This window comes from Vulpes vulpes, chromosome 7, assembly GCF_048418805.1.
Source record: "Vulpes vulpes isolate BD-2025 chromosome 7, VulVul3, whole genome shotgun sequence".
In the NCBI taxonomy this organism is placed as follows: Eukaryota; Metazoa; Chordata; class Mammalia; order Carnivora; family Canidae; genus Vulpes; species Vulpes vulpes.
The window spans coordinates 124018543-124041491 of NC_132786.1; the positions used below are offsets into that span (position 1 = coordinate 124018543).

General features: G+C 46.0%; 1 protein-coding gene across 6 annotated transcripts in view; it reads right to left on the minus strand.

Moving 5' to 3' along the window:
- TSPAN12 (tetraspanin 12) overlaps positions 1 to 22949 on the minus strand; it is a 64591-nt gene that overhangs the window by 32478 nt on the left and 9164 nt on the right. For all 6 annotated transcript variants that reach the window (XM_072764899.1, XM_072764901.1, XM_072764898.1 and 3 more), the window contains exons 3-4: positions 16856 to 16938; positions 15623 to 15758 (exon numbers count right to left, since the gene is read on the minus strand). In XM_072764899.1, coding sequence (XP_072621000.1) covers positions 15623 to 15758; positions 16856 to 16938 — 219 coding nt within the window. The remainder of the gene's footprint in view (positions 1 to 15622; positions 15759 to 16855; positions 16939 to 22949) is intronic.

Sequence of the window (22949 nt, forward strand, 5' to 3'; positions counted from 1 at the left end):
TCCCTCTGCCTGGGTCTCTGCTTCTCTCTGTGTGTCTCATGAATAAACAAATAAAATCTTAAAAAAAAATAAACTGGACAGATGAGAAGAACATGGGCTCTGAAACAAAGCAGCCGTGGCTTACAGATTCTGGCTCCTGTACATACCAGTTGGATGAACTCGGGCAAACATTAGGAGCCTCAGGCTCCTAATTTGTAACATGGGAATGTTAAAAATCACCTTGCGGTGTGGTGCTAAGGATTCAATCAGGAGAAGTGCTGCTGTGGAGTAAGCACTAGTAGGAACTATGTTGTAGCATCTGTCGGAATAAAGTCACCGAGGACGAGAGGCATCCTTGTGGCCTAAACACTCACCATGCTGACAGGCATGGGCCACGTACCTGAGGCCAAGTTCTAGAATAAGTGTGCCATGCCCAGAGGATGAGGCGAGTACCGCTCTGCGTCTCCTTCGGCCAGTGGCACTCCCGCTAAAGGACATCCAGTCCCACCAGCTATTTGATAAAAGCCTCACTATCCTTACCCAGTCAGGATATGGCTGGTATCTTTCCAAACATCTTTATTAGGAAGCGAAGCAGGAAGTGGTGGGTGGGGAGCCCAACTTCTTTTTCAAAAGAAGATCGATGTGTTATTTTACGCTAAGACTGGCCACAAAATGGTAAGAAGGCGTCGGTTAACCACTCCCTGTGTCCGCTGGAAAGTATTTGAGGAGTAAGAGGGGGAAATGGAATCCAACCTTCCTATTCAAGACCTTGGAGACTTGGAGGTAAATGCACCCCCCCCCCTCCCGGAGACACGGCGGGGGCGGGGGGGGGGGCGGTTAGTCCCCACTAGTAAAGGGAATTTCATCTTGTGATATGTATACAGACCAAACAGTAAAATCTCAAGGAGGGCTTTTCCTAAAGAGACATTTATTTATAAAAGTGATTTGGTTCTCTGATACTACCCACCCCAGGATTTCCTCCTAAAGAAAGCAGATTAATAAACATATGCCCCTATCCATTTTCCCTCCTGAAATTTCACTAAAACAAAAATAAAGGGTTTATTTTTTTTGTTTGTTTGTGTTTTTTAAAGGCCTCAGCCTTGGGGTAAAGGAAAAGGAGACAAGTATAGTTTGGAAGGCGCTAATTTCTCCGCACTCCCTCAAAAGCTGAAGGCTTAAGCAGTCGTGGGAAAAGTGGCAAACCCCAGAACGCCCCAGACGCTCAGGCCCTGGCAGCTGGGATACCTCTGGACGAGGACGAGCGGAGGGCTGAAAACAGAAGCACCTGCCGCCTACCAGGGGCCCCTCCCAGGCCACCGATATGCAAGTCGGGCATCTGTCCTCTGGAGACAGGAAAATGGAATCTCGGGACTGGGGACGCTAGAAATGGTAAAGGACATCCCGGGAAACCAAGTCGGAGGTCAGATGTACAGACCTTTACCACAAAGATTCAAAACTCCAGCCGAAACAAAATAAGCACTGGATTTCTAGCCGAATCCTAGACGCTAAAGGCTGGGGAGGAATGTCTTCAATATTTGGAGGGAAAAAATGATTTCTAACCTAAGATTCCATAGCAATTGAAATCCCCATGGAAAGGCCAACAAAGCCACGTTTAGCCACATGGGCTTTTAAGGATCCATCCCCACCGTATGCTTCTTCAGAGAACTACTGGAAGACGGGCTCCCTAGAGTGTGAGACCCAACAGAAAAGGACGATGACTTGGGATCCAGAAAACAAGGAATCTAAAACAAGAGAGAGGCAAGAGGAAACCCCAGAATGGTAGCAATGGGATAGCTCGTGATGGCAAGGGCTTCAGCCGGCCTGGACTAGAGTGGGTCTAGAATGTTCTGAGACATATTTCTTAAAAAAAAAAAAAAATCAATAGAATGCCCCAAATATTTGAATTTATAAAGAGAACACCAGAGTGAGTGTAGAGTTGAATTAGACAGAAATACATAGAAAATAGTTACTGATTCCAAGAAAAATAAAGTATTATTCCAGAAAGAAAAATCAAACTCAGTACTTTCCCTGGCCCAGCTGTGAACAGTATTTACATAGTTATAATCTTAAAGACCGATCTCTCCAGAATGAGGACATTTCCGTATTGAGGTGTGATGGGAAGCCTGCACCGGAGGAGGGGGCATGGAAGCCGGAAAGGGTCCAATTTCCTAAGTTCTTCATCACAAGAAGTCAACGGACAGCGCTTAAAACTCAAGCCGAAAGGAATGAGAAGAGTTACATAAATATGAGACTTCGAGATGGGGAAGCAAATTCCAAGGGAATCGGCTAAAACAAAATTGAAAGCGCTGCCTCTTAGAGTGGAAAATGGGAGGGTGAGGGACTACTGTTTCTCCTAAGAAGGCTTCAAGAATTAAATTAGCTGTGAATTATGAGGCACTCTGGTAAAAGTAAAAGCAAAATTAGAACAAACAACAGTCCCCCTGACGCCTTGACACCAAAGGGAAGGAGGCTGGAGGCAGAAGGATTATCTATATTTCATACAGAAAAGGTTATTCAAAAGGCTGAAAATTGTAAGCAGCCCAATTATACTTCGTGGTTACTGGAATTAAAAGGGGTGGGTGGCAACTGGAAACATCGTGCTCAGGTGCTGTCGTCCTTTTGCTAGAGGCACCTCCAGGAGCTGGAATCGGAGGAATCGGAGTGCTACGGCGAAATACCGAAGGTGTATCCTGAAACGCGACTGACGGGCCCAGCCCAGGGGCCTCCTCTTTCACTAGGCCCCGTTTGGCAATTTAGATCTCTCCTGCGGCGCTGCTCCTTAGAACCACGCATACGGTGCGCCTAAATCCGTTTAGGTTGCATTATTTTCCATGACAGTTCATTTCGGTCACAAAATTACAAAGCTTAGAACTGTTTCGGACAATTTCATTCAACGACAGGGGCCTCGGTTTCGTTCCCTTTGCGGAGAAATATATAAGTTGGTAGATTCAGGTCTGGTGAGTATATGACATCAGAGCATATAAAAGTGTACTGAGGGCGGCCCGGGGGCTCAGCGGGTTAGCGCTAACTTCGGCCCGAGGCCGGGATCCTAGAGACCCAGGATCGAGTCCCACATCGGGCTCCCCGCAGGGAGCCTGCTTCTCCCTCTGCTGTGTCTCTGCCTCTGTGTGTGTGTGTGTGTGTGTGTCTCCGAAATAAATAAATCTTTTTTAAAAAAGTGTATTGAAAGTGTGTAAAAGACCTGGTACACTCATATAACTATATATGCAAATGCGTGTATGTGAGTGCATACACGCACAGATATGCACGCACAGGTAATTTATGTGGCAGAGATTTACGTGCACTATATAATTTACTCCTTAAAAAAATATTACAAAAGTTGGGGCGCCCGGGTGGCTCAGGGGTTGAGCATCTGCCTTAGGGGTCCCTGACCCTGGGGTCCCAGGATCGAGTCCCACGTCAGGCTCCCTGCAGGGAGCCTGCTTCTCCCTCTGCCTGTGTCTCTGCCTCCCTCTGTCTCTCACGAATAATTAATAAAATATTTTTTTAATATTACAAAAGCATCATTAACTCTACTTTTTAGAAAGAGAAAATGGAGCTACAGGTACATTCACGCACAGCTGACAGGCAGCAGACCAGTATGTTTTCCAGAGCGCAGGCTCTGAAGCCACGCATCCTGGATTCGGCCCCAGCTTTACGCCTCTGACCACCACTGAACTTTTCTGCATTTCAGTGTCCTCCTCTGTCAAATGATGATGACCGCAGTGCCACCCCCATAGCGTGGTTCACAGAGTCAGGACAATGTGAAACACATGCCAGTGGCCGGCACGTGGCACGCGCTCTCTCAGGGATGGTGCTGCTGGTGCTGCTGGTGTTCGCGTTACCTCATCTACTATCACTGGGTCCCCAGCTTCTGAACACATTCACACGTGTGTACACAAAACCCTTCTTATCTTCGAGCTGATGGGGAATGACTTAAAACCTTACGTTGATCTTTCCTAGTTGGGAGAAAAGAAAAAAAAGACCACCAATAATATCAAAACTTCAAGGATGGCAAAAAAAAAAAAAAAATGTCCTTTTTCTTCCCACCTAGGATGGCTGGTTAAAGGCACAAATACTGCTTCAATTGCTACCTAAAATCCCTGACAGGTTATATTAAAAATTCCATCTTTTCTTTTTATGTTTTGAATTTCCCTTAAGTCAGTAAGATCAGCTTCTTTCCAGTAGTGAAATTAATTTTTCTCCTTATTCACATTTTACAATTTTATAATGAAGTCTGGTGTCATGCAGCCAATGAGTGCTTAACTGTTCATTAAACAGAACTTAGACAAAAGCTCTTATAAATGAAAGTGCTCTGTTTTCCTGTTACATCTCTTAACGCTTTGCTCTTCATAACCGAAAGGAATAAAATTTCTGAGAAAGTGATATTTGTTTTTGTATAAAAGATTGAATGATCTTCACTTTTGGGAAAACAGATTAATTCTAAATTTTTCATTTCTAACATTTATCAGCCTAATAAAAACATAAAAGCAATCTGTCCTGACAAAGCCTGTCAATGTACTGAGTGCTTAAATTTGGAGAGTGTTAAATTTTATAAATAGTTGAGAAATATATGAAAAAATCTTTATTATATGAAAATAAGAGCATTTTTATAGAAAATATATTATCTGAATACAAAACTTCCATCTTCATTTTATCCAGCTTTACAGAGAGAGGACTCAGATACGTAGCATGTAAAAGAAACAAAAAACCCTAAAACCCAACCTACCACAAATAGACCAGGTACCTATTTTCCAACATGCTTTTCTATGTACGCGCCAACTAGAAAATAATTTTTACACTGAAACAAAACTGTGATGTTTTTACGTAACTTTCCCCGTAGAAGCAAGCAAATAATCACACAAGCATCACAGAATACTTTTAGTAAAAATATATTTCACCAAGAGAAAAGTAAAAATCATAAACACTGTGGAAGTTAGTTTAACCTGCTGCTCTCTTAATTTATAACTAAAAACCCAGGTCGTTCTATCATAAGGAACAGTCAAAATAATTTGAGGCCAGAAAAGTCATATTCGCTTATCTTGGAAAATTAGTACAACCTGAGATTCACCTCCCTCCAAATAAAAACGATTTCAAGATGGAACGTACTTTATGGGACGTTTTAATGTTTTTTTAAAACACGGTGCCTTCTGACTCCCATCTACGTGCCACATACTCAGCACTTTTAATAAACAAAAAGTCTGATTAAAAGCCTGCATTCGTGAAATGATAGATGATAAACTCCAGTCTCTACCCTGTCAAATACTAAACTCTGCAAGCCTTCAGTGCTAAGTGTCTCTATGTCAGTTGTTTATTTTTCCTTTCCTGGTGATTGGAGGTTTAAAAATATTATATTACTTATAGTTAGTAAATAAGAGAATTCCAGTGCCAAATATTTGTACAAGATAATGGAACAGCCCACATTCTGTTAAGAATCCACTGGGACTAAACGACCCACAGTCCAAGAGTACTTGCTGCCTAAAATACACCCGCACACAAAGCCGCTCTTTCAGCCTGGGCCCGGCACCGTGTCATGGGCCCGGTACTTCCTGACGGCCAATTCATTATTCGCCGTGTCCCGCGTCTTTCTACAAATCCTTCAAAGAAAAGGCAACGCTAAATATCCTTTTCAGAATCACAAATGGAACGAGATCGGTCTACCTTGGGAAGAAGCCAGAACCACAAACCAGTCTTTAAAGAAACGCAGGCCAGTAACTCCTGAGCCCGAGCAGAGGTTCCAGGCAAGGTCTGAAGACACGGGCACGCTAATGGCCCCTGTTCGTGTTTATGTTTGAATAAATAGAGAAGAACGTCTCTAATCACACATCTTGATTCACGCTCCCCTTCGATTTTACCGACGCCGCCAGCTCGGGCCGGTGTCTCCATCAAGGAGGTTGCCGAAGTGCCAGTCTGTACGTGCGGCCTCAGGCCCTGTCCGAGGTGCCGGAGAAGGAGAAGGGGGCCCCTCCGGAGTGGGAGCCAGCGCCGGGGCCCACGGCGACACCTCCGCAGGGGACGCGCTAAGGGGGAGGCGGCCAAGGGGGAAGCTGCCCTGCACGCAGGGTCAGCCGGGGGCCGCACGCCCGGCTGTCTCCCAGCGTGTGCGGGGGTACCGGCCTGACCAGGCCTTGTACGTAGCACGGGGCCCGTCCCCTGAATTCGAGACAGCGGGTCCCATCACCAGACCCCAGGCTGCAAAGTGCAACTAGGAAGGAGCCTTGGGGGTAGCTCAGCGGTTAGGGCCACCTTCGGCCCGGGGTGTGACCACGGGGTCCTGGGATCGAGTCCCACATTGGGCTCCTTGCATGGAGCCTGCTTCTCCCTGTGCCTGCGTCTCTGCCTCTCTCCCTCTCTCTGTGTCTCTCATGGATAAATAAATGAAATCTTAAAAAAAAAAAAAAAAAAAAAAAAAAAAAAAAAAAAACGGAAGGAGCCTTGGAAATACCCTAAGCAACAAGAGCCAAAAGAACACCAACCTCCATTCTCACCCAGGCTGTGCCTCTCACTCAGACCCGACCAAATGCAGCCGGATGCCTCCCCAAAACAAGAGGGGCAGGGGTTCATTATAGCAGGCACCTGTATGACAACGTCGTTTACAAGACAACAGGTTAGGAAACTGGAGATTTTAAGAGACGATGTTTTACTGGTTGGGAAGAGAATTTATACATTAACATCACCCAGTAACTTTCGGACCTAATTTTAACTCTAACGTCTGCAAAAGTATCTCCTTCTAAATCCCAGTCTTTCAATCATTTGACCCTTATTTTCAGATAGGCGCTGTAACTTATTTTTGTAGGTTCTCCAGAATAACCACAAGCCCTGTTTGTTAAAAAGAGAATGAAAATAAAGTGTTGCCTTGAAATGGTACAAATCCATGTATAAAAATATTTATTACAAGTACAGAGGTTTGTTGCTGTTTTTTTTCTCCTGTTTTGATAAATCTATTCAAGTAAAAGCACTTTCTTCTTGAGCGAAAAATATATCTTCTTCCTTAAAAGAAGAAAGTAGATGAACATACCTCCATTCACAGCCACGCTCAATGTTCAGGGAAAGAAAACCCTGTGAAACATGATAAAATCTTTCCGCTCTCACCAAAGTCGTTCGAACATCCATAGTTCAGTCTAACTGATAGAAGGAATAGTTTGGATTCAATAGCATGAATCACGAACGATTTTAAACAAGAACTATCTGAGCTGTAGCGGCGCTGGAAAGTAGAGATCCCCCAAGACCTGCTTTATCAACAGGCCGATGATTATGGGAAGGGAGCACATCCATTATCGGTGGGTAGATGCTTCATGGGCTTGAAAAGTTTGTTCTCGACCAAGTCAAGCAGTTCCCTTAATAAGTCAGTCGTTCATGGAACCTCCCCACACACACCCCCACCCCCGAGGCTGGAAAACCGGGGCCGCCGGCCCTCCACAGAACTACGTTCTATCCTTTTTGCTCAGGGATCCTTGAACCTGTCCTGTCCCCCTGAGGGCACCTTCGCCCAGCACCTGGCTTCCCCGGTGCCCATGTCAGCGTGATCACCGTATTTTTGCTGTGACACCTCAACCAAACATTGTCCACATTAACAAACATTTTCTTTTTTTTTAATGATAGACACCTGAAAAAAATTCTAAGACCTAAGATAAGACTTCCCCACCTGAGCACCTTTATTTATTCATCAGTGAAAAACACACTATTGGAATCAAGCATGTCCTCTACTGTCTCATATCATTTAAAAGAGGTTCTCCGAGGGGCCCTTAGGGTGGCTCAGTGGGTTAGGCATCAGACTCCTGATTTCTGCTCAGGTCATGATGTCAGGATCATGAGATCGAGCCCCACATCGGGCTCCTCACTCAGGGTGGAGTCCGCTTGAGATTCTCTCTCTCTCCCTCTCTCTCTTCCCCCCACCCCTGCGCATGTGCTCTAAATAAATAAATAAAATCTTTAAAACAAACAAACAAAACGTTTCTGTAAATGTGAAGCCGCTTGAGCCCAGAGTGGTGACACTAGGCAGCGATTTTCTCCCAGGTAAATGGGCAGGAGGCTCAGCAACAGGCAAGGACAGATGTGCCACCTGCGTTAGGCAGCGAAAGAAAGACCCTGTGACTCAGGCTCACAGTGTGCACGACACGCTCACACAGACAGTGCCCAGCCCGCGTGCCCCGCTCCAAACACATCGGGGGCTTCCGAGTCTTGGCACGGTTGCCCTCTCCACCAGCCTTCCAGCCTTTAAAGCATTTTCACAGCACAAAGAGAAAACTTTCAGAATTAAGATATTCTAATTATGAAGGCAAACCTCTCACAGTTTCACTAAATGCTCCATTCATAGGGTCCACTCAGGTGTAAACCCTGCACAGAACTGGCAATCTTAAAATATTTTAAACACTTGCTTCCCAGAAGAGGCATGGAAAAAAATTCATATTTTTACTTAATGAGAAACAATTCCTATGCTGGTGAGTATCATCTAAGAATAATCGTACCTTTGTTAAGGACAGTATTTCAAAATGTCTTTATAGTGGTCATCATTTTGAGGAAATTTGTAGTTTTGAAATTCTAAAGTTTGAAAACTAAAACAGTGGTGATCTGAAGAAAATGCAGGGATAACCACTTACTTTAGAATGACTCAGATATGTTGCTCAGCGGAAGTACTAAGTGATACGACGACCATGTTTCTACATTTCAAATAAAATTTAAATTAGCGTTTCTGTCCTGTGAGCTGAGGAGATTCATTTTAACCCGAGCATATCACCAGGGCCTGTTATCACCCTTTATCTGAAAAAAAGGGGAAAATATATGGATCGCGATCCTGAAAAAGTGTTTTGAATTTATGCGATTTCATGAAACACACTGTAACTTTGATTCAGACTATTATTTCATCGTGGACTTCATGCGACACTGCATATAAAGTATCAAACATCATTTTTTCTAGAAAGTGTCTCTAAAAGCTACTTCCCTCATTGGCCGAAATGACAACTCTCTCACTTTGTACATGTGTTGCTCTGCCCCCCTACTTTATCCCTGTACCCGCGGAGGCCTAGACAGCTGTGCGACTTCAATGAACATCGGCTGTTTCACGTTTGCCAGAGGAAGCCAACCAATGGGGGGGGGGGTGACGAGGCCCACCCCTTGGCTTCGCCTCCGAGGTGCACCTGCTGCGCCGGCGACCAGCTGGCCCCGCCGCACCCGCCGGCCGCGGGCTCGCACGGCGTTGGGTGAAGCAGAGCATCGCAAATGTCCACGGGAGGAAACAACAGACGACAGAGCTTAACAACGTAAGGTCAGCGATCCCAAAGCTCGGGCTCTTCCACTTCGAACCGCGAAGCACAGAGTCCAGGGGCACTCAGCATCCCGTCCCGAGGGCCCCGACTCGGACGCACTTCGGTTCCAGAAAGACAAGACACCTGCTGGGCGCCAAGGCACCAGGACCAGGAAACCGACGGGGCCCTGGGAGCCGGCCCAGCCCGCCGCGCACGGGAGCGGCTGTGAAACCCAACCTCTGGGGCCAGGCAGGTCCACGTGGCCTTCCGTTTCCTCTGCCTGACACCGCTGCGAATCTGAGGACTAAATGTGGAACCGGCGCTTCCACAGAATTCTGGTTCTCGTGGCACACAGGAAAGGTGCCTCCCCCTAGGATAACCCGTCATCCGCTGATGTCCAGCACCGCAAACGTTGCGCCACGTGCAATTACGTCCGTCCAGACCTCCCGTCCAGCAGGGCCTCCGGACTTCGGCCACCTTGAGCCGGTCCCCACAGTCTGGGTCGGGACCGAGCCGGGGCTCCGAGGGCCACTGAGTGCCCCCCCCCCCCGTGCTAGAACAGCCCATCGGCTCTTCGCAGCCCGAGGATGGTCCGGGGCCCCCACTCCGTGTTGTTCGGAACCCCCGGCTCCCCTTCTCCGCCACAACCTCGGACACATTTTCAACACCTTTTCGAAACAGCTCAAATAGAGACCCTCCTTCGAAACCTGCCAGAAGTTTCCAACCGCTCCTTATTCTGTGTCCCCACACTTTTTTTTACGTATAATTCAATACTGCAGTTCGCTTTATTTGTCTGGCTCCTTCCCTTTCCTCTTCGTATGCCCCGTGGCGGGCACTGACCGGGCACGTGACTTCGGGTGGGGGGGGCGGGAATGGGGATGGGAAGGGGGGAAAGGGAGAAAGGAATGGGAACCGGTTTCGGTTCTTTGACAAAAGCAGAGGGAACTACGGCAGAATTTTTAGAGTTCCCTTTACGATAAGGACATTAAAAGGTTATATTTTTAAGGGCTAAATGACTAGCGAATGCCTTGCAATGACAAGTGGAGCATATTTAAGTGTCACAGAGATACTGCCGGTGAGGAGTCAAATCCACTGGAGCAGGAGTGTGGTGGAGGGACAGGGACACAGGCCCGGGCTCCGGCAAGGACGGTGTGGGCACGCTGGCGACGGCGACGGGCCACCGCGCATCTGGGGCGCCCTTGCCTCTCCGTACAATGCGGCCAACCACAGAAAGTCGCCGTATCTTCTGAGAAAATGGGGTAAACCGGTGAGCAAGGCTGAAAACGCGACCAACCACATGCTGGACCTTGACCGAGAAACACAGTTGCTAGGCTGTCGACCAAAATCATAAGCAGAAAAAAATAAAAATATTCAATTTAATAGTTTAACGTTAACTGAGTCGCTCATGACTAGCTATAGAGTCATAAAACGTACAACTCCTCGGAAGAAGGCCTTAAACGGAGAGTCTGTAGAAAATCACCATTTAAAGATATTCCCGCTTTGCATTATGATTTCAACCCACAGAAAAAGCCCGAGGATGGTTAATTTCTTCATGGCCATTAAAAATTTACTTGATTTCCATTAAGAGAATCATTTCACATCTGATTCAATCACTGCATATTTTAAGAAAGCTTTACCAGTACTTCCGTATAATCGTTAACCATATGCAAATGTTCTGGAATAATGAAAATGGGAGGGAAAAAAAAAACCTTCCTTCTGGAACACAAGGTCCTTGGTCCTAAGCATGTGCAGTGCTTCCAGGGTAAGTTGTGACAGTGCTTGACTGCGGTGGTTTGCGGGAGGTAGAATGAGGTCTATGAGGTCTATTAGCCCCGGGCTCTGAGGAGTGCGGGTCTCCTGATGGGGACATTGGGGGCTGTGGGCTGTGGATACTGTAAACACGCCTGCTGATGTTTACATTCCCGAGCCGGCCCTGCTTTCCTAATGCCTATGTTAATAGCAAAGTAGAATTGCAATAACAAATGAATTTCATTTAGTCTACAGCTAAAAGCCTCCGGAGTACCCACCTAAGGCTTAAAACCAATTTCCATTTAGCTTCAATTTCTCTTTTAAAAAAGAGAAGGAATCTCTGCTACTAAAATCACTTTGAAAGTCATGGCATATTCACGTTTATTTTCCTAGTCGGTTTTGGCTCGTTTCCCTAATACAGTTAGGATTTAACTATTCTTATAGATATAAAAAAATATATTCCTATAAATACACAAATGTTTCTGTGCCATGACGATTGCACCTTTATTAAGAACAAATCTCGTTAGAGTAGGGTTGACAGATTAAGCCAACAAAACGCCTGGATGCCCATTTACATCTGAGCTTCAGATAAACAGTGCATGATGTTTTGTAGATGTACATCCTAAATACGGCAGGGGACGTACTTCTACTAAAATATTATGTGTTGCTTATCTGAAATCCAAATTTAATTGGATGCCCTGCATCCAACATGGGTACCTTAAATGGGAACTTAAATTAAGGTATTTTAACAACTTGCAGCTATAATTCCATAGAAGGGTCAAAGTTCATGACCAAAGTTCACCAGAAATGTTTTCCTATGGGTGGCCTCTTAGCCTGCCCAGTTGTGGTATTTTGGGGGAGGGGGAGTAGTGTGAGGGGAGCACAAGTTGGGTTAGAAAGATCTGTTTTGAGAGTCTCCCACTTTTTCCCACAACCAAAATGGGTGTGCTGACTTTTGCTTGAGCAGCACCAGAGCCCAATGGCCAGCATTTTTTTTTTTTTTTTTTTTTTGGTAATCATGCAAAAGATATGGCAACTATCAGAGAAACTGTTTGTCTTTTTTTATACTGGTTGTCTTCAAAAAAAAAAAAAAAAAAAGCCGCTTCCTGCCAATCTCATTTACAGGTCTTAAAAGTGAAACAAGACTTCAAATACAGGGAAACGAATCAGTTGGATTGAATGCACTGAACTTCTTTAAATATTAATTAGGATAAAAAACTAAAAGGGTGCACAAAGGAAGAAAACATGAGAGTTGCATCGCAAATATTCGCCAAAGACCTAACATCCTGTCTTATTTTGCATCAATGCCCCTCTGCTCCTTTTAAGAAGCCATTTCCCCCATTTCTCCCTCTGTCCCATAAGGACAGAGAACAAATGGAGGGTTGAGGGAGGGAGGTGATTGGGGGATGGGCTAAAGGGGTGATGGGGAGTAAGGAGGGCCCCTGTTATGATGAGCACTGGGTTTTATATGTAAATGAATCACAAAATTCTGCTCCTGAAAGCAATATTACACTATATGTTAACTAACTAGAATTTATATAAAAATTTTTGGGGAAAAAAAAAGAAGCCATTCCCCTTGTAGTGGAATCCTATCTAATAGGCTCTTATTTTATTTTATTTTATTTCATTTTATTTTATTTCTCTTAAAGATGATCATTTTCATTTGGGATTCTAACAATTTCAAAATATAAATTCAAACAATAAACCTGCTTGGAATCAACCCTGGTGTTCAAATAACATCCAAGATATGGTGGTGAGGATGGTAGTTTATTTCTTGTGCCGAAATGAAGATCTGCTTCAACTGCAGTTTGATTAAAGCTATAGGCGAGGTGAATAGTTCATACTATCAAGTTGTTTGTAGGCTGCTGGTTGGAACTGGTTACAAAAAAATATATATATTTAGGGAAATATGCTGGACTTCAAAGGTTGAGAAGCATCTACAAGAGATGTCAGTAAAGGCCCAATGAGAATGGGCTTGGCAGTCAGGAACACTGAGGTCTGAGTCAAAACTCCAACCCATTATTGCTGAGTGACTTTGGACAAATTCCTGAACCTCTGTGAACCTCATTCATAATTATCTACTTTAGATGATTGTTATCAGGTTGAAAAAAGAAAGACCCTAGGGAAAATGTTTTATATCACGTGAGAAACATGAGCACGCAGGAAAAGGCAGCAGCTATAGAGTAAAATAGGGAAGCTGTTAAGATATATCGTAGTGGACGGCCATGGTCCGAATAGCAGATTCTCCACTTCCTAGCCATGCAGACTGAGGCGTATCAGCCAATCTGTGCCTCATTTCCTCATCTATATTATGGGGATAACAATATCTATCTCATTAGCATGGTGGAGGACACAAAATTAATTAATTCATATAAAAGTCTTCATATCAACTACTTTATCATCATCTTTGTCATTATGATTTCATTCCCCCATGTCATCTTTACATCATACGGTTCTTTCCAGCTTCACAGATTAGCCTCTCATCACAGGTCTCAGTGACTCTTCCTGCCTCAAGCAGAGACCAAATTGCTTGGTTCTTCATCAGCTTGCTTTACTAGCATTCAAGCAGCCCTAATGGAATGTATAAATGGTTCTCGACACATGTTCCTAAGTCTTTGAGGTTCCATGAAATATGCTATCCCATTCCACCCAAACCCACAGTCCAGGCACCGGCCAGAGTCACACAAGTTGGGGAGAGGGGGAAGGCTAGTTATTCTTAAATTGCTGTGTAAATGGGACAGCATTCTAAGATTGTCACTTTTTTTTAAGATTTTATTTATTTACTCACGAGAGACACAGAGAGAGAGGCAGACAAACAGGCAGAGGGAGAAGCAGGCTCCATGCAGGGATCTCGATGCAGGACTCGATCCCAGGACGCCAGGATCACGCCCTGGGTGGAAGGCAGGCGCTAAACGGCTGAGCCGCCCCCCCCAGGCATCCCCAAGATTGTCGCTTTAAAGAAGGATTCTGAGAGTGAAGCACTGAGTGGCTCAGTCAACTGAACATCTGACTCTTGGTTCTGGCTCAAATGGTGACTTCAAGGTCATGGGATGGAGCCCCGAGTCAGGTTCCACGCTGAGTGCAGAGTGTGCTTGGGATTCTCTCCCTCTCCCTCTGCCCCTCTCACCCCACCCCACCCCCACTCATGCACTTGTGCACACACTGTCTCTCCCCCTGTCTGTCTCCAATAAATAAATAAAATCTTAAGAAAAACAAGGATTCCGGGTTTTTTTTTTTTAAGTTCAAAATACCTTCTCTGTCCTGTAAACTCTAAGTTTCATATAAAGTAAGTCCTTGAGTTTATGTTTAAATCATTGTCCACATATCTTAAATGGCAAAATAAGATTCCAAACCCTTCTACCATCCTCCTCACTGTACACCAAAGTGGAGAGAAGCAAGGTAATGGGCATGGTCCCCTTCTCTGAGTGTAGTCTACTTCCTGCCTCCCAATCATAGACCTGAAGAGTCCATGAAGCCAACAGTTATCCTCCAAAAAGCCAACTAATATATTAACACGGGTCGTCCCTGTGAAAGTCAAAGCTGTAGTTCAGTTTCACACCACGATTCTGTTTTAATTGGCTTGGGCTGGGAGTCAGTCAAGCACTGGTGTGCAGGAGTTGACTCCTGAGAGCCAATTTGTGCTCATCTCTCCCCAACTCTGCCTTCAGTGATACCACTTTGGTAGCCTGAAGTCGACCATGCTGCAAATATTTACCCCATGGAAATCTCCAAATGCTACAAAGCAGGATTTTTTCTTCTGCTCAGATATTCAGCATATTAGCACCCCATTAAATTTTTTTTACATTCCCTTCAAGAAATTAATGCATAGCTAGCATTGAGAACTGCTGCAAAGAAAGGAATATATCCAATGAATTAATTCTTACAGAATCTGAGATGTCTGCAATTATGGTAGCAGCCTCACTATCTGCTGCCACTAACAGGCAATACTTTAAAAACTCAGTGTGCTTAAAAAATTTAATTTAACTAATTTAGTCAATTTAAATTGACTCAGATTTTTAATGTTAAAAGAGTTTGCTAATTTTTTAGTTAGAAGTCAAATCATACATTTTAGAATCATAGAACTTAAGAAGCAATCTCGTTCAACACTTTCAGAATCAAAACAAAACACAACAAAAACCACTAAGATTATGGAAGCCAAGACTCACTTTTACCCACTAACCCGTGTAAACCCAGTGCTGGGATTTTAGTATCTATTTGCTTCTTCACCACCTGAATTTCCACATAGGTTTTATGGCAAGTTTGTTTATAAAAGAAGAGAGAGAACCAGAATTCTGTTACAACTTCTTTGTTCCAGTACGGAGGGGTCCATTTGGGTGGTAATAAGGCCCATGACGCGAAGAAACAGCTCATACTTTCAAATGAAAACGCCAACACCTAGCCTGAGTGAAATAATTAAAGGCTGCACATATTTCCATACCTCATCATTTGAGTACAACAAATACTTGTGCTGAAATCATCTCTCCTGGAAAGAATGCTTCCCTTCTCACAGGATGTTGAACAATTACCACAGATTAGAGACCTGCTATCACGGGTCCCTAAGCACGTAATCTTGTGCACTGATGAAAAAAAATAACACAGTGCCAGTTGGTCTTTTTAGCCATAATAAAGAGAAGATGTAAACACCATACCCATGCAAGAAGCAACAGATTCCTTTTCACTGTTCCACAGTATCCTAACATCCCCACAATGATGAGGAAACAGCAAACAGCGATCATGACTGGGTGAACCACAGGAAAGTAAGTCAAGATGACAGCCTCCTCCACCCTGAAAGAAGAACAATGATGTCATATTATACATAAAATATAACCAAAATGCACCTCAGACATAGTACAAGACACAACTGAGGTTCATGTTAATAATCCTTTAAAGCATCATGCCTCAACCCGATGACTGTGTAGCTCTTTACAAAATCACTGCGCTATCAGCAACTTGCTTGCGGGTCTTATTTTTGTTTTGTCATGTTTAGTTTTTGTTTTTATATGCAAGGGGTAGCATTTCTACCTCAACTCATTTAAAATATCTTATAAGATGGGGGTCCTCAATAAGAAGTCCATCTACTATTAGCTTTATAGCCTCGGCCTGAGGAAAAGAAACTGGTCCTGCTGTTGCCCAGCTGAGAAGAGTCTCCCTCCTTTTCTCTGATCTGGGACTCCATAGGTAGCACTCTTTCTGCCCACCCGACTGACCCTTCCCCCAAATGCAAAAGATTTCTCTGTAAAAGGAAATTGGTCTATATTAAAAGAAAGAGGAAGGGAGATGATTTTTGCCTGAATACTATATGAAAAAAATCATTAACTAGAACCATACTAGTAACACTAATAATAATAATAATAATAATAATAATAATAAATTAGCCATTACTGTTTACTGAGCTCCACAGTATCGAGGACTTTACAAACATGTACACCTCAGTCAACCCTTCAGACATCTCGAGGAGTCTATGTGACAGTCCCCATTCAGAGATGCAGAAATAGAGGCTGCGAGAAGTTAAGTAATTTTGCCCCTCGTGATATTAGTGGATCAGCCTTCTGAAATTTGAGAAGAACATGGCAATGTGGACTTTGATTTTCCTTAGCGGGGGAATATGAAGATAAGAAGTCACTTTCTTATAGAAAAGTAGCTATGGTGTCCTTTATGCACAAATATGACACAGCTGACACACTGTCCAGAGGACAGGCAACTTGGTGTTACCATTCCCGGAAACGTTCTCCAGGGCAAGTGCCGTACATGCAAGTGTCTGCAACAAAGGTTATTGATTGTGGAAGAGCATTATCATCCAAACGGCTGAGGGCAAAGTTACTTAGAAAGTAGGGTCTAAGGAAACCTGATGAAAGAAATCAATCATTAGTTACAAAGCCTACCTTGTTTCTGCAGTTAAAGTCAGAACATTATTTAGGTAGTCCCTCATCCAAGCAGAAACTGCCAACACACTGATGGACATTAACTGGGAAGAAAAAAAAGATACAAATTGGTGATCAAAGATTTATACAACATTTTCCGTAGGATTAATCATTAAAACAATTAAAGATTTCTTCTGTTACATAATCATTATGCTTTTTCCCAACAACTGTGTACAAATTCACTATTCCTAGGAATATCTGCCATTTCGTTTTGTAATCCCATCATAGCCACTAAATAGAATGTCACCAAATAGGACACGGAGAGCTAAACTGTTAAGTGACTGTTTTCAGGTCCAAGACAGGCATTGAAGAAGATGAAGGGCCACAGAATGACAAAATTATCAGATGTACAAGATGAGCCTAAAACATGTCACATATAATAGCAAAGAAGCAGTCAAATCCATTCTACTGATGTTCCCACGAAAGTCACAGGAGCTAACTTGAAAGTGCTTCCATTGGCTAAAGGTCAATTAGAGCATCAGAGTAATAATGATGATGATGATGATGATGATGATGATAAAATGCAATGGTGTGAAATATCAAATATGCTAAAATCTATGAATTTACAATGATACTTAAAACTCACTTGTCAACCCTTTGTAGGATAGTGGATATTCAACTCATTATTCAGAAAACTGGTAGGAATCCAATTTTTATCCTACCTTTCCTATGCAAACTAAAGAAAGAACCAAAGGCTTCATGAAAGTTTTTATAGAATTTGTGCTAATACATGCAGGAAGCATGAGAGTATCACTATCTCACAAGCCCTTCTGAAATAACGGATCTCTAGGCAAAGATCCTCAGAGACTGCCCAGATTACTAGGTCAATAGTTCCCAGTCCTGTCTGTGCATCAAAATCATGTAGGACTCTTTAATTAAAAAAAAAAAAAAGTTATTGAGCCCAGATTCACCCTGGATGAATTCTCGAAAGTAAGGCTGAGATGGGGTGCCTGGGGTCTCAGTCAGTTCAGCGTCTGCCTTTGGCTCAGGTCATGATCCAGGGACCCAGATGGAGATCTGGGGGGAGCCTGCTAGTCGGCTTCACCCTCTCCCTCCACCCCCAGCCCTGCTCATGCTCTTTCCCTTTCTCTCTCTCTCAAATAAATAAATAAAATCTTAAGGAGAAAGAAAAAGAAGGAAAGAAGAAAGAAAGAAAGAAAAAGAAGAAAGAAAGAAAAGAAAGAAAAAAGAAAGAAAGAAAGAAAGAAAGAGAAAGAAAGAAAGAAAGAAAGAAAGAAAGAAAGAAAGAAAGAAAGAAAGAAAAAGAAAGACTGAGGCATGAGAAATATGTAAAGGCTCCGCAGATGTTCTAATGTGTAGTCAGGGCCGACAACTGCGGGACGTCAAGGCTAACTCCCAGGGTGGAGACACCAGGCTGAAGGGAAATACCAGACCCCTCTGATTAGCTTTAGTATCACAAGAAGAGATAATGTGTCCCCCACGGTGATGCAATCAGAAGTACCCAGAGATACCTTTGAAGTATTTTTACCAAAAAGTCAAACCTGAATCTCACCAAGCCTCCAGCTCTACTTTTCAGTGTCTAGGAAATACAGGGAAGACATTGGAACTCATTAAATGCCACCATGGGGTGGGGCTGCAATCAGCAGAATCGAGAATATGAGAAATTTCACAGGACAAATGATCTGGTTTCCTTAAAACACACACACACACACACACACACACACACACACACACACACACACACAACTGGCTAATGTGGAAAAAAAGAGGGAGGAAGAAGAAACTACTATAAGTTAAAAATTTTTAAGAGACAACCCAGTGCAATATGGTGACCTGATTTGGATGCTGATTCAATCAAAACAAACAGAGAGATATTTATGAGATGACAGGGAATAGTTTCACATGACTGGATACTTGAAAATGTTAAGAAATTATTGTTTGAGGTATGACAATAGTATGAAGGGTTTTTTTTTAAGGATCCTTATATATATACGTTTTACATTGTCCATAATTTCTTTAAAATCTTTTGTTAAAGCAAACATAGAACAAGTCTTCCTGAGAGCTCTTCAAATATTTGAAAGTTAACCCCTAGGTTCTGAAGTTCCTTCCTATTTAGATGGAGATTCCCCCAAGTGTGCCTTATGCTTAAGGATGTCATTTACCTTGAATTTGTCTTTTAGTAATTTCTGGCAGCTTTTTTTTTTTTTTTTTTTTTTAATTTCTGGCATCTTAACGGACAGACCTCACTTACCATTGTACATTAGAGATTCAGCTTTAAATACAGAAATAATGAATATACCAGATCGGAAATGAGTCCGTACCGACCCAGACAGCGGTCATGAAAATGCTTTCTGGATGAAGGCTCCAAGGCAAACAGAAGAGGCCGGGCCCTGGGACCTCTTGGGTAGCGGAACAGGGCTACCTGCTTGGAAAACCCGCCAGCGGATTTGCTCCTTCCTCATGCAGTTGCAAATATTTTTCCGACACCTCATAGTGCCTGTGCTAGATTTGGAGACCCGACAATGAATAAGAGATGCTAGATCCCAGCCTCTGTGAGCCTTTTGTGGGGCACAAGAAAAAAATTGATAAGGCAGGTAGTTACAGACCACAGAAAGTCCCATAAAGCACAGAAAAATGAAGTAATCTGTTCACGGTCTCGGAGACTGTAAATGGCAGCGCAGGGATTCAAATCCAAGCCTGGTCTTTGGAGCTTTAGGCTTAGTCACTAACCGCCTTCCAAGCTTAGAGATAAGCATATTAATTTCCCCAGTGAGGAGCCGGGCCGCAGGGCACGTGGGGTTCTTATTTTGAAAGGGGCGGGCTGGCGCGGGGCGGGGGGGGGGGGGGGGGGGCGGTCTGTAGGGGCCGGCTAGGGCCCGGCAGCTTAGCCATAGTCTTGGGTGAGCAGAGTCTCAGGGGGCCCGGCCGGAAGCACAGTAAGGACCCGGAGACCACGGTTCAGAGAAGGGTAAGGCCCGTTTTTCCTCATTTCTGGTGGGAATAAAAACAGAGTGGAAACCTAATAAAAGCGACCCCGTGGGTCAGCCACGGTTTATTAATCACGCTTCTGGCTTCTGTGACTCTGAGGCTTTAACATCTGTTCCCCATGGTCACGCCGGACACACCCTAACACGCGGACACCGAGCCCGAGCCACCCTGCCTCGGCTGCCTGCCTGCCCTCATCACCCTTGGGAGCAGTCCTTCTTCCAGGTTCACACTTTTCATTTTCAAATACCAACCAACGGACCCAGAGCCCACACCCCGACCGCCTGTCCCGCTGCACACCCTCACTCTGGGCCACTCTACACCTGCTGCCGCCCCCCCAAGCTCCGGGTGCCAGACAACCAGGGACAGCCCTGGACTCCAGAGGCTGCTGAGGGCGTTGAAACCAGCCGATCCGAGCCTCCTTACTTGTCTCACCTGTTCTTGCTGATGCAGCGGCCACGCTACGAGTGTGCGCCCGCCCTCTCCCTCCCTGCCTCGCCACCGACCCCAGGGCTTCCCCTCCTGGGCCTCGTGATGATGCTCACGCTCTCTCTCTCTCTCTCTCTGTCTCGTGATCCGTGAGTATAATAAACCATCCCTTCGACGGCAGTCATCTCATCTGTTGGCTTCCTCACACCTGAATAATAACAGAACCTATTAGAGCACACAGGGCTGGCAGGGGACCCAGGACCACCTGGTTAGATCTGAGCCTACGCCCGCTCTCCCTCGCCTGGGCTGTACGTGGACCTTCAAGTACCTGTACGCTCCACGGGGTTCAGGGAAGTCTATTAACGTGACATTGTATCTCATTACCTCAAATTCTTGGGCAATTATAAATGAGTCTCTCCTTTCCTTATCATTCTTTGAAGTTGTAATAACTGATCTTGGTTTCTCCGTCTCTAATTTCTTATAGGCTGTCTTAGCCAGTTTTCAATACCATGGCTCTGAGACAGGGTACCAGTAAGCCGTCAGATGCCTCACTTCGGTATAGCAGACTATCAGTGGTCGTCACGCGCTGTTCTTCCGTCTATGACAAAAAATGCACGATTGCAAGACATTTCCTTTCCAATAGTGCAGAATGGCTAAGTGCATCGGGTTTTTTTTTTTAATTTTATTTATTTATTCATGAGAGACACAGAGAGAGACAGAGAGAGGCAGAGACCCGGGCAGAGGGAGAAACAGGCTCCATGCAGGGAGCCCGACGCGGGACTCGATCCTGGGACTCCGGGGTCACGACCTGGGCCCATGTGGCGCTAAACCGCGGAGCCACCCGGGCTGCCCTAAGTGCATGGTTTTGAAATAATTCTTTCATTCAAAAAATATACAGTGGTCGACGGCTGTGAGGCCGGGTGCCTCGTGGGGTGCAGAGGCCGCGCCAGGCCCTGTCTCGATTCTGCCGTGGACGCGACCAGGGGACACGCGGAGGCCACCGTCGAAGGTGTGGATGTGTGAGTGCAAACCGCAGCAAGTGCTGGGGCTGCGTCAGGCTGCTCTGCTCCAAGGACCCCTCTGTGTGCCGGACCCGTTCCACGGGGTCAGAGGGACCTCTGTCAAGGCGGTGGGGCCGGAGGGGCCGTCGTCAAGGTCAGCGGGGAAGGAGCACCCGGGCAAGGGCGGCGCAGTCAGAGGGCGCAGCAGGGCCCGGGATGCCGGCGGGCGGGCGCTCACCCCGCGGCCCGAGGACCCGGAGAGCCAGGCCTGGCTGCGGGCCGCCTCCTGCCCGAGCCCTGCCACGCCGCCCGCCGCCTGGCCTGGCCTCACGCTGGGCCCCCGAGGCCCGCTCCTTGCCCCCTCCAGCCCTCTCCGGCCCGCGAGTCCCTGCCACTGCCTCCCGCCTGGGCCGCAGGAGCTGGACCTGGCGGGCGGCCGAGCCTCTGCCCGGGCCCTCATCACCCCAGGCCGTGTCCTCCCCGTCCCGCCGCTGCAGACGCGTGGGCCCCTCCGCTGCCAGGCGACGCCAGTGTCTCCAGAGCCGTGGCCCGGCTCCCGTCAGGCTCCCTCCCGCCGCGCGGGGAGCCCCGGGGGAGCTGCGGCGGCTCCGGGGAGCCCTCCTGCCCCCACGCTCTCCTGCAGGGCCCCGGGCCGTCCTCGGTCACCTGGCAGCCGTCTCCAGCCTGTCCCCGCACACGGGCCGTACCCAGGACCAAGAGCTGCTCGCGCCTCCCCGACGGGCCCGCGTAGACCCCAGGCCTCTGGGGCTCTGGGCCCGCGGCCTCCCCCCACCCCGCGACCAGCTCCAAGGCCTGGGGCGCCAGGCCCCCCCCAACCCCTCCTGCCCCGCAGCCTGGGCCCTGGACGACTGGCGCCCTGCTCTGTGTTCTCACCGCCCGCCCGCGCACCCCGCGAACCCCGACGGGAGGAGCAGCAGGCCCGCGGCCGCCGAGAGGCCCAGCAGCGAGTCGGCGGTGACCCGGAGGATCAGTGCTTCCAAGGGAACCGGTCGCAACTTGCCGGGTGGCTCGCGGGGAAGGCTGGCAAACTCAGGAGCCGCTGGAGGGACCGCTAAGCTTTGTACCCCTGGAAGGTTTCCAGGGGAGAGATGCCGGCTGAGTCACAAGATCAAAGATTTAGATATCGGGTCAGAGCTGCTTCAAGTGTTCTCAAGTGTCCTGTAAACCACAGACTCCTACTTGACTCTGCCGTGCTCTTGCATCAAGCATCGTAGCCCAAGCATCGTAGCCATGCCCAGGACGTCCATCAAAATACACACGTCACCACAAAGCTTCATCTAACGGCGCACAAGCGACTCTCAGACTAAGCTGGTTTTCATTATGACATTATTTCCAGCTGCATTAAATGTCTGGGAACAGTTTCATTCTCGAGGAGTGATGCTCCTCACCGGGGTCGAGAAAATCGGAGCAGCAACAACACACAGAGTGCACGCGAAGCAAGAAACTCCGCTAAAAGGAGATGAGGTCGCTTCGGTGCCAGCCCTGATGCTATTAAATCTAGAAGCACAAATCATGCAAGCCATTCAGGACTCCTTACTCATAATGCCATTTTCTTTCTTTTTTTTTTAAATGTTTTTTTTAATTGTTATTTATATATGATAGTCACAGAGAGGGGGGGGGGCAGAGACACAGGCAGAGGGAGAAGCAGGCTCCATTCA